The sequence below is a fragment of the Bombus vancouverensis genome, chromosome 2, assembly GCF_051014615.1.
Source record: "Bombus vancouverensis nearcticus chromosome 2, iyBomVanc1_principal, whole genome shotgun sequence".
Lineage (NCBI taxonomy): Eukaryota > Metazoa > Arthropoda > Insecta > Hymenoptera > Apidae > Bombus > Bombus vancouverensis.
Window position 1 is genome coordinate 14,704,569 of NC_134912.1, and position 14,199 is coordinate 14,718,767.

Consider the following 14,199-nt stretch of genomic DNA (forward strand, 5'->3'; position numbering starts at 1 on the left):
AACTTTTATAACATTTGGAAAATAATATAACATATTAATATTTTTATATATAAATTATACATGACTTGATTAAAAATGTTTTATAAGCTTTATACACAAAATAATACAAAATACAGTTTTTTTTTATCATGATTATGAGATTTGTTAAACTACTATAAATTATTATTAAATTATGCAAGTTTTCAATTGCTTTTTATCTTTCTCTCTCTCTCGCGCGCGCGCTTGCAGTAGCATTTACATATATAAAATATACTTTTCTAAATATAGCAAAGAATTTTTAGGACACTTAAGTAATCTAAACATAATTAATTACGACAAATTCGTGAAACAGACGAATAACGTAAATGGTATATAAATTTTTGTTACAAAAATTCTAAATCAGCGATTATAGTAATGATAGGTGTCTTATCTTTTGTAGTATCGTAGATATAATGAAAACAAATTAAATATTTCATAAATGCAACTTTCAAAAGTCTTATTTATAGAAATTATCAACAAAAAATATTATAATAAAGTAATTACAAAATAACCATGATCGATTCTTATTATATACTTGAAATTTTCATAGAATAGGTAGGTTTATGAATCGAATAATGAACGAATACACATGTGTATGGTTGCAAAATCAATCAATGATTCTATTATTGCAGAACTTCTATTAAAACCCTGTACAAAATTATGTTCATATTGCGTATATGAAACTTGATTCTTTAATTCTGGTAACCACATATATTTCTAATTTGAAATTTCGAATTTAATCAGAATAATAGTTTTATAGAAACTTATTAAATATTCTGGAAATTCAACATTACATCGGAACCTAATCTTTCTTTTATCGTGAGCCGTGTTTTTGCGGCGTTTCTCAAACTGAATATATGTGTAAGTTCCATAGCCGTGCGACCTAATGTTAAGGCCTTGTCAAATAGTTTTATCGCTTCCTCTACGTTTCCTCTATTAAGAAATTGAAATTATGTTTCAGATTAATATATAAAAGTTGCTATTACATGCTACTTATCTATTTACACTTATCTACCAAAAGAAGAGATATATATTTCTAAATCTCAATTTACCTTTGAACTTCAATCGTTCCCAAAGTTTCATATCCATATTCACACTTATCATCCATCTCCAATGCTTTATTAATATATTCTATAGCTTTCTCAACATTACCATGCCATTGTAGTTGTAATAAACCTCTATGTACATATACTGTAGCATTAATTGGATCTTTTTCAATTGCTTTAGCAAAGTAAGTGTCTGCTTTCTGATATTCTTGTAATTCCGTTAACATCTACACCATAAGACATCCGGCAAAATATAGTGAATTTGTATATTATTTAGTAGTGATTTTGGAATATTTAGAATACTTATTTATACCTGCGCATAGAGAGTGTAACATTCTGAGCAGTTTGGGAATTTCTCAAAGGCAGCTTCAAAATTTTTCATGGCTTCTTCTATTACTTCTTTACTTCTCTCTACTATCCCATAACGATAATCCGCGTAACATTTTTGTACATATCCTACACCAAAGTCAGGATTGAATTCAACAGCCTTTCTGAAATCTTCTCTGGCTTCATCTATCTTTTCCATAATTAAATTTACCTACAATCGAATAATACATCCTTTTTAATTATCATATTATGATGCAACAGTAGTACTGTCATATTTGCAATTTTGTTTATTTGTTTCACTTAATTATGTATATTTAACAGATTTTTTAAATATTTCATAGAAAATTATAAAAATTGATACATGTCCTCTATGATGATAAACATCGCCACACTCAGGATCAAGTCCAGCAGCAGTTTCAAAATCACAAAAACTCTTGTCTGGATTTTCTAATTGCATAAATAAGGTAGCTCTCTTTATTAAGGCATTCACTTTTATGTCTTTTGAAACACTCTCATTGTTTATAATTGTTCCAAAATCTTCAATTGAAGCATCATGTTGTCCTAATAACATGTAAAATGTAGCTCGTAAGAGTAATACTTTCATTTTATGTGGCAATGTATTTGGATCAGAACTGTTGATTTCTTCAGTACAGATTGGTATTATATCTTCATACTTTTGTTCTTTTATATATTGTAAAGCTTTAGCAAAACCCCTAAAGCACAACACACAATTGCCAAATACAAACATATAAAATTTTAATTATATAAATTAGTAATAATTTAGCAAGATAAAATTGAAAATAATATGAATATTTACGGTGATATATCACTATAATCGGTATCTTGAAGCATTGAAAAAACAGGATCCTTGTGGAAAGTAATAATATATGTTTTGATGAAATATTTACTAGGCATAATTAATTTCTTTTTTGCCAAATATTCTGTTGCATGTTGTCTACCTAAAAGAAATTTCAGATTTATATCTCTATTTATATTTTACCTAAGTCTGTTAAATGCCATAACCTCATATTACATGCACAATTTACCTAATTGTTTTAAAACTCTATCTGCCATCATCATTGCAGTTTGATTTGAAAAGTTTTCCAAAATACAAGCAGCAGTGACATCCTCTAGAGCTGGTTCTAATTCATTGGAATATTCCATTGCTCTTGCTCGACGTAGTAGTGCCTTTGCATACCTTGGATTTAATTCTAAGGCTTTTGTACAATCTGCTTTCACGCTACTATATTTTTTCTGTAACATGTCATTAGTAATATGTAATTTAAACTAACATTGATATCAATATTATAACATCTGTGAATAATATATTACCAGTTGTTCATAAGCAGCTGCTCTATTCTGATAAAAAGTAGCTATAGCTTCTGAATTCTCTTGTGGACAAGTTTCAATTGCGCTATTGTAGTAACTTATTGCCTCGTCGTATTTTCCTATTTTGAATTGCTCATTCCCTAGATTTTTTAATTTCTGAGCTTTTTCCAATGGAGTCTACAATGATATATCTTTGTTTAATATACAAGATTTATTATAAGAATTTATCTTTATAACTCATTCAACATCTTAACTCACTATGGGCGATTTAATAAGTCATAAATTAATATGAATAATCTATAGTAAATAGTCTATTTATGCAAAATCATATTTTTATAAAACTAAACATTTTCATAATTAAAGAAATAGAAGTTAAAAGAGATTTATTTCCTATTACCTATTAAATATCAAGCACTTTACATATTTTATGATTCATTGTATTATGTACATTTCTGCACATTTAGATTCCCTATAAACGCATAAACATTCACCATCTATTGATAAAACAAAAATGAAAATGTAATAATCAAAATGTTCCTAACCTCTGCATCATCGGTGCTTTTTGGTGGATTCTCTGTATCGATTGATATTTGTTTATCGGCGCATGTCGTGCCATTTTTCTTCAAGTTGTTTTTCGATTTACCGCGACTAGGCTTCGATGACGGTTTAGAGTTTTTAAAATATATGTAACCAAGGCCCAACGCTACCGGCGCTGCAACAACCAAAGCGAGTTGCCATTTTGGCAGCGGACTACCGGCCACGCTCGCGCCACTTGCTCCCGTCATTTTGTCGCGAATTTCTCGCTGTCCTCAAGTGTCAAGGATTTCTCTCGACTTCGCCTTGCTCTTCTAATCTCACCGATATAAAAACGAACAGTGAGAACTAATATAAAGTCGAGCGACCATGCGGAAAGATCACTATAGGCATTTGCAAACGAATCCTCGAAGAAATGAATCGTTTAGTACACATTTTCGCCGCTGTGTGAATTTAGCGCTAAATGTTATCAACGGTCGCAGTCACAAGGTACCCGTGTATACGACCGTGACAATATTGTATGTATTAAGGCCGATATACATACTCGTATAACGTTGAATTTTAACAATTTCTCATTTTACCATTGGATTATAGTTGAAAACGATTATTGTTCTGTTTTCAGTGGCTCATGAAGGTATTCAAACAATTGTAGAAACCTTTTATAAATTATATATATTATATATTATATAATATATATATGTGTTAGACGAAACATTAAAAAATTTCATTAACATTATAAACAGTAATAATGAAACCTGACTATTATTATGAATATATTAATAAAATTTGAAACCGATTTTAAAATGTATACATAGAATATACAGTATAATTATGATAGTTGGATCTCATTACAGCGATAATGAAATTTCAAAATGTTTTATATAACGCATCCATTATATATATATATATATGGTTTCTACGGTAAATGTTTAAATACTTCCCGAGTCAATGTATATATCGTATAAGAGTGGATTATCATTTTCCTTGGTATACTATTACTATACAAACATTTCGTAATACGACCGCAATAGATTAGATTAAATCAATGATATAAGCTTCTAAAACAACGTTTTTTTATTTTTTATTAAAAATTAAAAGGAATAATGTTTATTTTATACAATATTGATTATTAATTAAAAATGGAATTTTACTTGTTGCAAATAAATCTATGTTATAGATAAATATATCCATATTGTATAATTTATTATTAAATTCATTATTATATATAAATAAATGTATTATTATGAAAATAAATTCATTCTAATATATGTAAAACAGGATGATTAAATATTCGCGCGTTTTGTTACACATATAAAAATTTTATCTAAAAGATGGCAACGATTTGTCAACAAGAGCGAACTTTCGTCTGTGCTATCTATAGATCGTTGAATTTTAAACAGAACGTAAACCACAAGAAATGTGATGAAAATTGTAAAACTCGACGAAGAATGCTAACTGATAGAAAAAGTTTATTCTCCTGTAGAAAATTATAATTTATATCGAATTCACGATTTTGCACACTACGATACAAGTGTGACGTTTACCAAAATGGCACTACAAGAAGATGAAAACACCTGGTGAGCTAATTTTCAAATTTCTTTATATTTTTCAAACGAGAAGGAATTCTTTGTTTCAATAAACATGAATTTTAGTCGTTCGTTCCATCAATGAAATTTTCCAACTTATTTTTTTGCGACTTAATATCGATTGACGTCTTGCGGTACTTTTATCTTCTTACTTTCTTCGTATATTGAAAAGCAATACTAGCATACCAAAAATAAATAAGTCTACGTATGATTATATGCAAATTTTACATATCATTCTGTTAAATAAATTTTTTCTTAATCCTTCCTGGCTAAAAAAGAAGTATGGTGGATACTTAAGTATTTATGTCTTTCTTTAAGCTTGTTCATATGTTTGCAAATGTTTATTAACTACCTTGTGAAAAAATATGTAAACATTTGTCATATATTGTAATATTTGTATTATGTACCGTACACTTTATTGATACTAAAGAATAATAACACGAAGTTGAACAAATTTTGTTTATTATAATAAATGGATATAAATATGAGATAAACATTTAGGGTATTGGAGCTAGAAGCAGCTTTACTTGATACACAAGCACCATCAGCATCCGACATATACGCAATTTGTAAGGGACAAGCTGTTCCTGCAAATTTAAGACATGATGTATGGCAAGCATGTTTAGATGTTATCGATCGGGGTAATCAATTAAGTCAATTTAATGAAGTTTTTGATTTACCAGAACAGAATATTATACGTGATGATTGTCAGCAATTGGTTGGTAAGTTATTTGCATGCACATTATATGATTTATTTATATACATCTGTTTTGTTATAGATTTTATAGATTATATATTTTTATTGTAGCAAAACTAGGAAACGATGATGAAGACAAAGTTTCTGTTGTTTCTGATTTAGAGTCTATTTTAACATTTTATTGTAAGAATAGTGGGAAACAATATAAGAGAGGAAATGGCTGGATAGAGCTGTTGGGCCCCTTAATAGCTTTAAAACTTCCACGAAGTGCAACATATAATTTATTTGAAGCAATAATAGACTTTTATATACCTAGGTATATAATATTTTACAATTAATTATCCTTTCTTCCACCATTACTCTTTCCTTATCTTTCTTATGAGTAATATTATTTTATGCTTACAGAGGTGAAACATACAGTTCTGTATTAAGACTATTACTACTCTATCATGAACCAGAATTATGTTCTTTCTTGGATACGAAAAGAGTATCTCCTGATCAATATACAAAAGGATGGGTAACTACACTATTTGCTGGTGTATGTTCATTGCCAGCTGTTTGTACAATGTGGGATCTATATTTCATGCAAGCTGATCCATTTTTTATGTTATTCCTTTCACTTATCATGGTAATAAATGCTAGGTAGGAGAATTACAAAACACTTCCCCCCAAAATGAAATTACTATGAAATTTACTATACTACTTTTTATAGGGAGCAAATCTTAAGTATGAAAGATAATGATAAACAAACTATAATAGACGCGATTGCTGCTATGCCCTGTGCATTGGAAGCAGAAGATGTGACAGACTTTTGCTCTTTGGCACAGTATTATGCAATGAAGACACCATCATCTTTTAAACAAGATTTATATCCTATTATATTTGACGATGGTTTCGATGAAAAATGTATATCTCATGCGCTTTGTTTACCCGTATCAGCCCAAGAATTAGTTGAAAATTCTATCGAGAGTCCGTCCATACCTAATACCTCGGTTGAATCGGTCAAGTTCTTTTTAGTAGACTGTAGACCTGCTGAACAATACAATGCAGGACATTTACCAACTGCATTTCATCTAGATTGTAATTTGGTATGTTTTTTTTGTCTTTTTTATATATAGAAGTTCTTTTTAAATTTATAAATTTCATTTTAGATGCTTCAAGAACCTGCTGCTTTTGCCACAGCAGTACAAGGATTGTTGCAAGCACAACGCCAAGCATTAGCGGTTGGATCGCAAGCTGGTGGTGAACATCTTTGCTTTTTAGGGAGTGGTAGACAAGAGGAAGATCGTTACACGCATATGGTAGTTGCATCTTTTTTACAGAAACACACGCAATATGTTAGTATGGTCACATCAGGATATCAAGGTATTTATTATATTATATTCATTTAAAATATTTCATTCAAAATAATTATTTTGCAAGAGCATTTCATTGCAGCCATACATGAATACTTTGGTGATGAAGTCGTTTCTAGTCTTGTTGATCATAATTCACAGCACTGTTTAGTATGCAGTGCTAATATTTCGGAGACAAATTCGAATGAAACAAGTCCTGTCAAAGTTAAAAGTAATAATTCCGATTTCTTTGGAAAAATTAAGAAAGTGAAGGGAAAATTATTCGATTATATTGTCAATCCGTCAGCAAGTGTTCATAATAACATAGAAAATAGGAACGGCAAAGACTTGGATTTTGTTAAGCGACAAAAAAAGACAGGCCCTGTATTTAGTATAGACGATGATCAAGAATTGGGTACGTTCTTATTTGAATTCAGATATTCCTTAAATTGCATGCTTGATTAATTACTATCTCAAGTTATTTTATACGAAACTCATGGTTTGAGCGAATATTTATGTTAAAGTATCAATTGTGAATGAAGAGCGATTTGTAGAATGCACGTGGAGAGATGATATGTGAGATTTATAAGAGTTGTGATATAATCGAGATTATTGAGATCAAAATTAATTTAATTTAATTAATCGAAAATCATACGAGAGTTATGCTTTATATCAGTGTTGTAGCGTTGATGGGATAATGCAGTTTTATAATAAATTGCAAATACATCTTTATTTATTTATTTTATTAATATTCTATAATTATTATATGCCGCAGATATGACAATGACAAATAATGAAAGTGAAGAACCTATTGAAGTTGTATCTATCCAACAGTGGCTGAAGGATCCAAAATTGTTACATTCCTTTAAATGTCAAGAAGTGAAAGTCAATGGAGATCTTTGTGATAGGTGAATATTTAAATCAAAGTGTTAATTTATTTTGTTACTTAACATTAAAAAAAACATTTTTTTTCAGTATACTTTTGGTTACTGATACTCACCTTGTAGTACTTCGGGAAATACAAGAAAGGAAAGGTGCAGCACATGTAATTGTAAAACGTCCGTTGACGAGTGTTGTAAAAATAACATCTAGAAAGAGACACTCGGATTTGATTACATTTAAATACGGTACAACGCAATATAACGATACGGTTATTTCAGATATGGATAAATTTCTTATTCCTAATGCGAGTGAGGCTACTAAATTGATCACGCAACAGATTTTAAAACAATTGAAAACATCAGATTGATATTGAGTACGCGCTGGTACGCGAGTGATGAAATTTTATTCGTTTTAAACAAATTTTATCGAATGAATATCCGAAATGAAATTTTTTATTTGTTCGATCGGCTAGAATTTTCTTAATTAAATGGTACTACAAATACAACGTGTAATATTAGTATAATTAAAGAAAATAGTATGTGAAAGATTTTAACGATAAATCGAATGTTTCGTATATGAACCTAATATAATGTACCATCGATAAAATGGCTAACACGATTTGTACTTGGATTCTAAGATTTTGGTGGTTTCTACTAAGTCATTACTTTTATCAGTTATATTTACGCTTACCATTTTTCTTCACGCATTTTCTTAATGTTCTCAAAAATATTTTGCTTTCATAAAACTGCATTTTTCCTATTGCTTTTTGTAATAATATCATATCAATGTTAATAATATTTGATTTAGTATTTACTTTACATATGGCTAAACAGTGGCCTTACTATAAAAATGAATAGGAGAGGTAATGGACTCTGCAAATCATTGATGTGATTATCTACGATGGAGTGTAACGTGCCATGAATTAAAATGTCATTGATTCCTTTACATAAATATGATTCGTAATGTGATACCAATGTTTATAGAAATGCGAATAATTTATTTCTTTTCCTTACAGGACACTAAAAACTTCGAATCACAAGCTAATATGGCATTTCATGCATACATATATTACTACATAGTATCTGTATGTTATAATGAACTGATAATTGGTCCTAATGTAATACGATTCGAGAAACATTAACAGAATGGTTATAATATTTGCATTTTATAGCATATAGTCTTGCACTAAATGTCTTTATAAAATATTTACAGAAGGTACAAAATATATTGAAAAGTAAACAGTTGTATCACTTTTACAGGCATACTTATTACACTGCCTGATTATATTTCGAAGAATTTTTAAAGTTTTCGATTTACGATCTTTCGAACATATATCATACAAAAATCTTTCATAGCGAGATTTTTCTGTCTTTTTCCCTGGAATTTGTATTTAAAATATTAAGTATCTAATACGATTTTTTCCGAATTTATTGTTAAGATTATACTGATAATAATATATCAATAGAAATCATCCTCATAATGGGTTTTCGTGCACACTGTTGCGCTGTCTTTCTGTAATCCGGGACAATATTGTTCGCAACATACGTTCATTTTTGTGTAAATTACGAACACACGTTTCAGTATGGTTCTAATTCCACCATTGTAGATTACAGAGATTATTTATGATGTACATTAGCGTCTATTCTATGTTTAAAGATTATAAAAAGCATAATTTAATGTATACTTAATAAAACTATTGAAATTTTTGATCTTGTAGATAATATGTCAGCATTGTTAATATTTTTAACAATAGTATCTGTAACATATTTCTTGATACACAATAATGAATTCTATGTATAAAAAAAACTTTTTCTATTTATGTGCTTCCACGACGAATGAAAAGCATGAATGGCGGGATAGTTGTTACGTAAAAAATTATAGAAGTTTAATAAATTATAGTATATTGTAAAGCACTTCTTAAATGCAAATTTTCCATTCTATGTATGTAAATAAATTTTATGTAACGCATCAAGAATGAGTTTAAACGATAGATGTTTTCAAAAGATTGTAAAAATAAAATATGTACTTATGATTATCTTTATGTATTATAAAAAATGATTTTCATTATATTTCAAATATCTCAATTTGTTTTATCATCATTAATCGTTCATTTAACCTTGCAAAATTTTCCGAATAATATAAAATATAAAATATATTACTGTCATAAATTTTATTATAAAAATAAGATTTAATTAAATAAGAATTAATAAAGTTAAAAAATATAATAACTTTCTCCTTACTTCCTACGATAATCTTTTGCGTAGGAGTACACGTTAATATTCAATTAACAAATAAGGCAAAAGTTGGAGAATAATGAAACAATACTGAAGCATATTTTGGAAAAAGGACATTTTTATCAGATAACAGATATTATTTCTTTATATAACTTCAAATGAACAATTTTATATATGTTTGTACAATTTGATGTATGTTTGTACAATTTGATGTATGTTTGATGCGATAAAAGTGTATCGTAAATCGTGACCTTGTTATCAGTTGTTAACAGAAGTCCCGGCAACGAAGCAGTTAGCAATATATATATACTTTACAAATGTTTTTAACGTAATAATATCTTATAATAGAGTTTATAATGGGAACCATCAATTGGGGTGAATTATTCCCAGGAAGATGGAGTCCTGTCATTTTTATTTCATACATGGCTCTGTTTGTGAACCAAGGTACATGAATGTGGTTATGTTTCTCTGTTTGTTTATATTCTTGCCACATGATTTTACTTGTTACATGATTTTATTTGTTAATATTTGTCAAACAGAAACTACTCAGTAATGACAATACAAAAAGAAATTAGCATTAAACTATATAGTTATTTATGAATATCGTGTGCATTATTTTATCAGTTTTAGATATGATTTAAATGTTTTGTAGTATATAATGTTTAGTAGCATATGGTACAGGTTACTTTGTAAATTTCAAGAAATTTCGTAACAATTTCTATGTAATATTTTGTAAATTTTCCCCATTGCTGTTTTGTAAAAATATACATTGTATTTTTTTAATTAAAATATTTCTAAAATTATTATTATCTTAGGTATTATTGTAACTTGGTCTCAAAGAGATGGTCACTATGAATATAATATTATTATGGTAGTATTGATGACAGAAATATTAAAGTTATTTACTTCTATAATATTCTACTGCAAAGAGTAAGTAAATAAATTAAATACTATTCTTTGAAATTTCTATATAAGTACAAAACTTATTATTTTATCTTCAGCAATAGCTTTGGAAGTTTGTGCCAAGAAGTAACGGAAAATAAGAAAGGTAAATATTGTATATTATTTTGGAGAATTCAATACATTAAAATAATTTAGTTATGCAGATAAAATTTATACTTATTTCTTAAAATTGATAAACTATTTATAGCAAATCTTTGACTTACTTTGGTAGATGTAATTAAGGACTAAAAATTATCATGTTGTGGTATTATATAAATAGAACACAAGATAAGATAAATTATTGATTCCAGTTTTATACACTTTTTGAAAACTAAATATTTCATAATATGATTATTGATTTAAATAAGTAGACTAAAATCTAGATGTTCTTTAAGTATTCATTTAATTTGTGAAATTAATATAATAGAAAATAAAGTAAATTTAAATACTCTTATTCTAGTGCTATTGCTGTACATGATACCATCATTTTTGTATTGTTTATACAATAATCTGGCATTTATTAATTTGGCCATATTTGATCCAACAACTTACTATGTGTTGTTGCAATTTCGTGTTGTCATGACTGGAATTATTTTCCAGGTACATATCAGAAACTTTTGTTATAACTTACATTGGAGTGGAAAAAAGTATTTTCTAAAATGTAGCTTTTTTAGGTCGTTTTTAACAAGAAATTATCATTGAAACAATGGTTTTCGCTAGTATTACTGACTATTGGATGTATGGTGAAACATATAGAATTGGACTTTAGCGTCAATATATTTAATGCTAAAATTAATTTGAGTAGTAACATCATTTTAGTATTTATACAGGTATGTATAGAATCATTAAGAAAAAATATTCTCTGATCCAGAAAATTTTAATAAGTTGTAATCTTTAAACTTTTTCAGACAATTTGCTCCTGCCTAGCTGGAGTTTACAACGAATATTTACTTAAAGAGCAAGGGGCAAACATCAATATTTTTGTACAAAATGTGTTTATGTATATTGATAGTATCTTTTGTAACCTTATAGTTTTTATACTATTTTTTATGTCAGCAAATAATGCCTCTAATATGTTGAACAATGCTGATCTTGGTATACTTATGCAACCAAAGATAATAATAATAATGCTGAATAATACAGCAATAGGAATTATCACAAGTTTTTTCTTGAAAAACTTGAACTCTATCTTAAAAACTTTCGCTAGTGCGTTAGAACTGATATTCACAGCGGTTTTGTGTTGGCTGATATTTAGTATTCCAATCCATTTAAATACCGTACTTTCGATCGCTATGGTAAGTTATGCAGTTATATTGTATTCGCAAAATCCAGTACAAAATACCTGGACCAAAGAACGAACAAAGGCTGATAACATAGTTTAGTAGACATCAATTAAAAACCTTCCTTAATTATATTCTGTACATGGATTTTTCCTGATGTAAACCTGTTACTCACGTGTCTGTCCCATTATGCTTTATTGTATAGCTTTATGTATGCATAGATTTATAAATGTAACTAATTTGAAGAACTTTTATGTTAATAGGTATTAAAGGAAAACGATTTGTTATAGAGATATGAATTATATTTCCTTCTTTTGTGTTAAATATTTATATCTTATACATGTATTTATGAATAGTTAATTCTAATTTTATAAAATATTACGATTCTTAATATTCCATGTGTAATTGTGTGGTTTAATTAAGTGGTTGAATCTTAATTGTGGAACTTAAAAAATTGTGTTATTATGTACATAGTGAGTAACTGTATTATTAGGAAATAATATATAGATTATTATAAAAGTATTATTATTATATATTATTTGTAAAAAAGAACAATGACAAAATTATATTTGGAATTTTATACCGTATTTAAAAGAATACAGTAATAGTTTCTTTTTTCGAAAGCATTACATATTTCATACATATATATAATAATAGTGATAAAGTAATTTATTAAAAGCTGTTTATAATAGAAAGTACTTGAGTAATAAAATTTATTAAGCAATACATATTTTTATGTGCGCATTATGTACAATTTCAAACCAAGAATTCTTCGATTTATCGAAATTCTATTTGGCGGGAAATTTGAATAGAATTAAACATCGACAAATTTTATTGTGCATTATTAACCCTGCTGTGATACTCGAAGTTTTGTATGTCAAACTTAATTTTATTTTAAGAAACAGAAGATTATTGAGCTTTTAAGAAAACCTTTATCATGCAGTGAAGATGGCAAATTATACATATTAATAACGATTTTTTCAGAAGCACCTTGAATTTGAGAAATTCATTAACCATTAAAAAGATAAAAACAGGATTAGATTAATAAAATAATCGAAAGGATACAACAGAGTCAATATCGACTAATGTAAATTACTTTTTCTAAGATTAGCTATTCTTGCAATTCCACCTATTGTATACATCTACAGAAGACCATTTTTCGAGAAGTGGGGAGTGGATGGTCGATATTACCTGCAAATCACCTTACTTTCGGAATAGAGTAGCGGTAGTCACATGTTGGCTGCCGTCACGTGAAGTCCGTATTGGATTTTTTCGATTGTCGCGCCGTTTGTAATGAAATGTGCATTCGAAACAGTACAAAAAACTTCAAACATAATATAATAAATTATAGCATTACAGTTAAAAAAGTGTGAAATATGTTACTATAGTTAAAAAAGTTCTTGTCTCACTTATACACGAAGAGAAAAGTAAAAGGTAAGTAAGATCATATTAATATAATTTTTGTAATATCGTTATTTGTAATTTAATGATTATAAATTGTAAATATCTGTTTTTAAAATATATTATCTATCTCCGTCTAAAATAGAGATTGTGTGTAGAAAAAATAGTTTCTATAATTGTTTTTCAAGGATTTTTGAATTATTTAATTATGGTGGTTCATATAGAAAAAGTCTGATATTATTTATGGATTGGAGAAAATTGTTAAAATGATATTCTAAAAGCATTATGAATGATGTTTTGTTAAATAAAATATGAGTAAATGAGGGGTTAAAGACTGTATTTTTATGCGCGATACTGTTTATATAAATCAACTTACATATTACGATCTCGGGCACGTGACAATTTAGTGATACGTGATTGGTGCGATTGGAAAATCGCGCCAAGCAACAATAAAATATTTTATTTTTTTCTATAAACAAATACTTCAACAACATAAATTACCTTATATTAATTGAACTATTCAGGAAGAGGTGCATACCTGACATAAATTGGTCTGATACTAAAAATCACCATTCTAATATCCAAGAGG

General features: G+C 28.1%; 4 protein-coding genes across 6 annotated transcripts in view; 3 read left to right on the forward strand and 1 right to left on the reverse strand.

Annotated features, from left to right (window-relative positions):
- Window positions 1-13: 13 nt before the first annotated feature.
- Tom70 (translocase of outer membrane 70) lies at window positions 14-3,695 on the reverse strand. The gene is made up of 8 exons (XM_033345428.2): window positions 3,263-3,695; window positions 2,724-2,897; window positions 2,438-2,645; window positions 2,209-2,350; window positions 1,753-2,104; window positions 1,378-1,602; window positions 1,071-1,291; window positions 14-951 (listed from the first exon to the last, which is right to left on the reverse strand). The coding sequence occupies exons 1-8, from the start codon at window positions 3,503-3,505 to the stop codon at window positions 786-788; spliced, it is 1,731 nt and encodes a 576-aa protein (XP_033201319.1). The 5' UTR covers window positions 3,506-3,695; the 3' UTR covers window positions 14-785.
- Window positions 3,696-4,545: 850 nt separating this feature from the next.
- On the forward strand, window positions 4,546-9,837 carry TBC1D23 (TBC1 domain family member 23). The gene is made up of 9 exons (XM_033345427.2): window positions 4,546-4,831; window positions 5,342-5,562; window positions 5,649-5,853; window positions 5,943-6,179; window positions 6,250-6,625; window positions 6,689-6,902; window positions 6,975-7,286; window positions 7,647-7,779; window positions 7,847-9,837. Exons 1-9 carry the CDS (start codon window positions 4,803-4,805, stop codon window positions 8,118-8,120), a joined length of 2,001 nt encoding a protein of 666 aa, XP_033201318.1. The 5' UTR covers window positions 4,546-4,802; the 3' UTR covers window positions 8,121-9,837.
- A 141-nt stretch (window positions 9,838-9,978) lies between these two features.
- On the forward strand, window positions 9,979-12,755 carry senju (UDP-galactose transporter senju). Of its 2 annotated transcripts, none has more exons than XM_033345437.2 (6): window positions 9,979-10,431; window positions 10,803-10,917; window positions 10,989-11,035; window positions 11,390-11,529; window positions 11,604-11,759; window positions 11,838-12,755. In XM_033345437.2, exons 1-6 carry the CDS (start codon window positions 10,344-10,346, stop codon window positions 12,309-12,311), a joined length of 1,020 nt encoding a protein of 339 aa, XP_033201328.1. In that variant the 5' UTR covers window positions 9,979-10,343; the 3' UTR covers window positions 12,312-12,755. The 2 variants fall into 2 exon arrangements, with proteins under 2 accessions (XP_033201328.1, XP_033201329.1); XM_033345438.2 differs by lacking the exon at window positions 9,979-10,431 and adding an exon at window positions 10,457-10,719 and having other exon boundaries at window positions 11,838-12,754.
- Window positions 12,756-13,201: 446 nt separating this feature from the next.
- The window catches only part of LOC117163172 (uncharacterized), a 29,590-nt gene continuing 28,592 nt past the window's right edge, over window positions 13,202-14,199 (forward strand). The window contains exon 1 of one of the 2 annotated variants that reach the window (XM_076625407.1): window positions 13,202-13,643. The gene's annotated coding sequence lies outside the window, so the exon portion shown is untranslated. The remainder of the gene's footprint in view (window positions 13,644-14,199) is intronic. The other variant, XM_033345214.2, reaches the window with a different exon arrangement.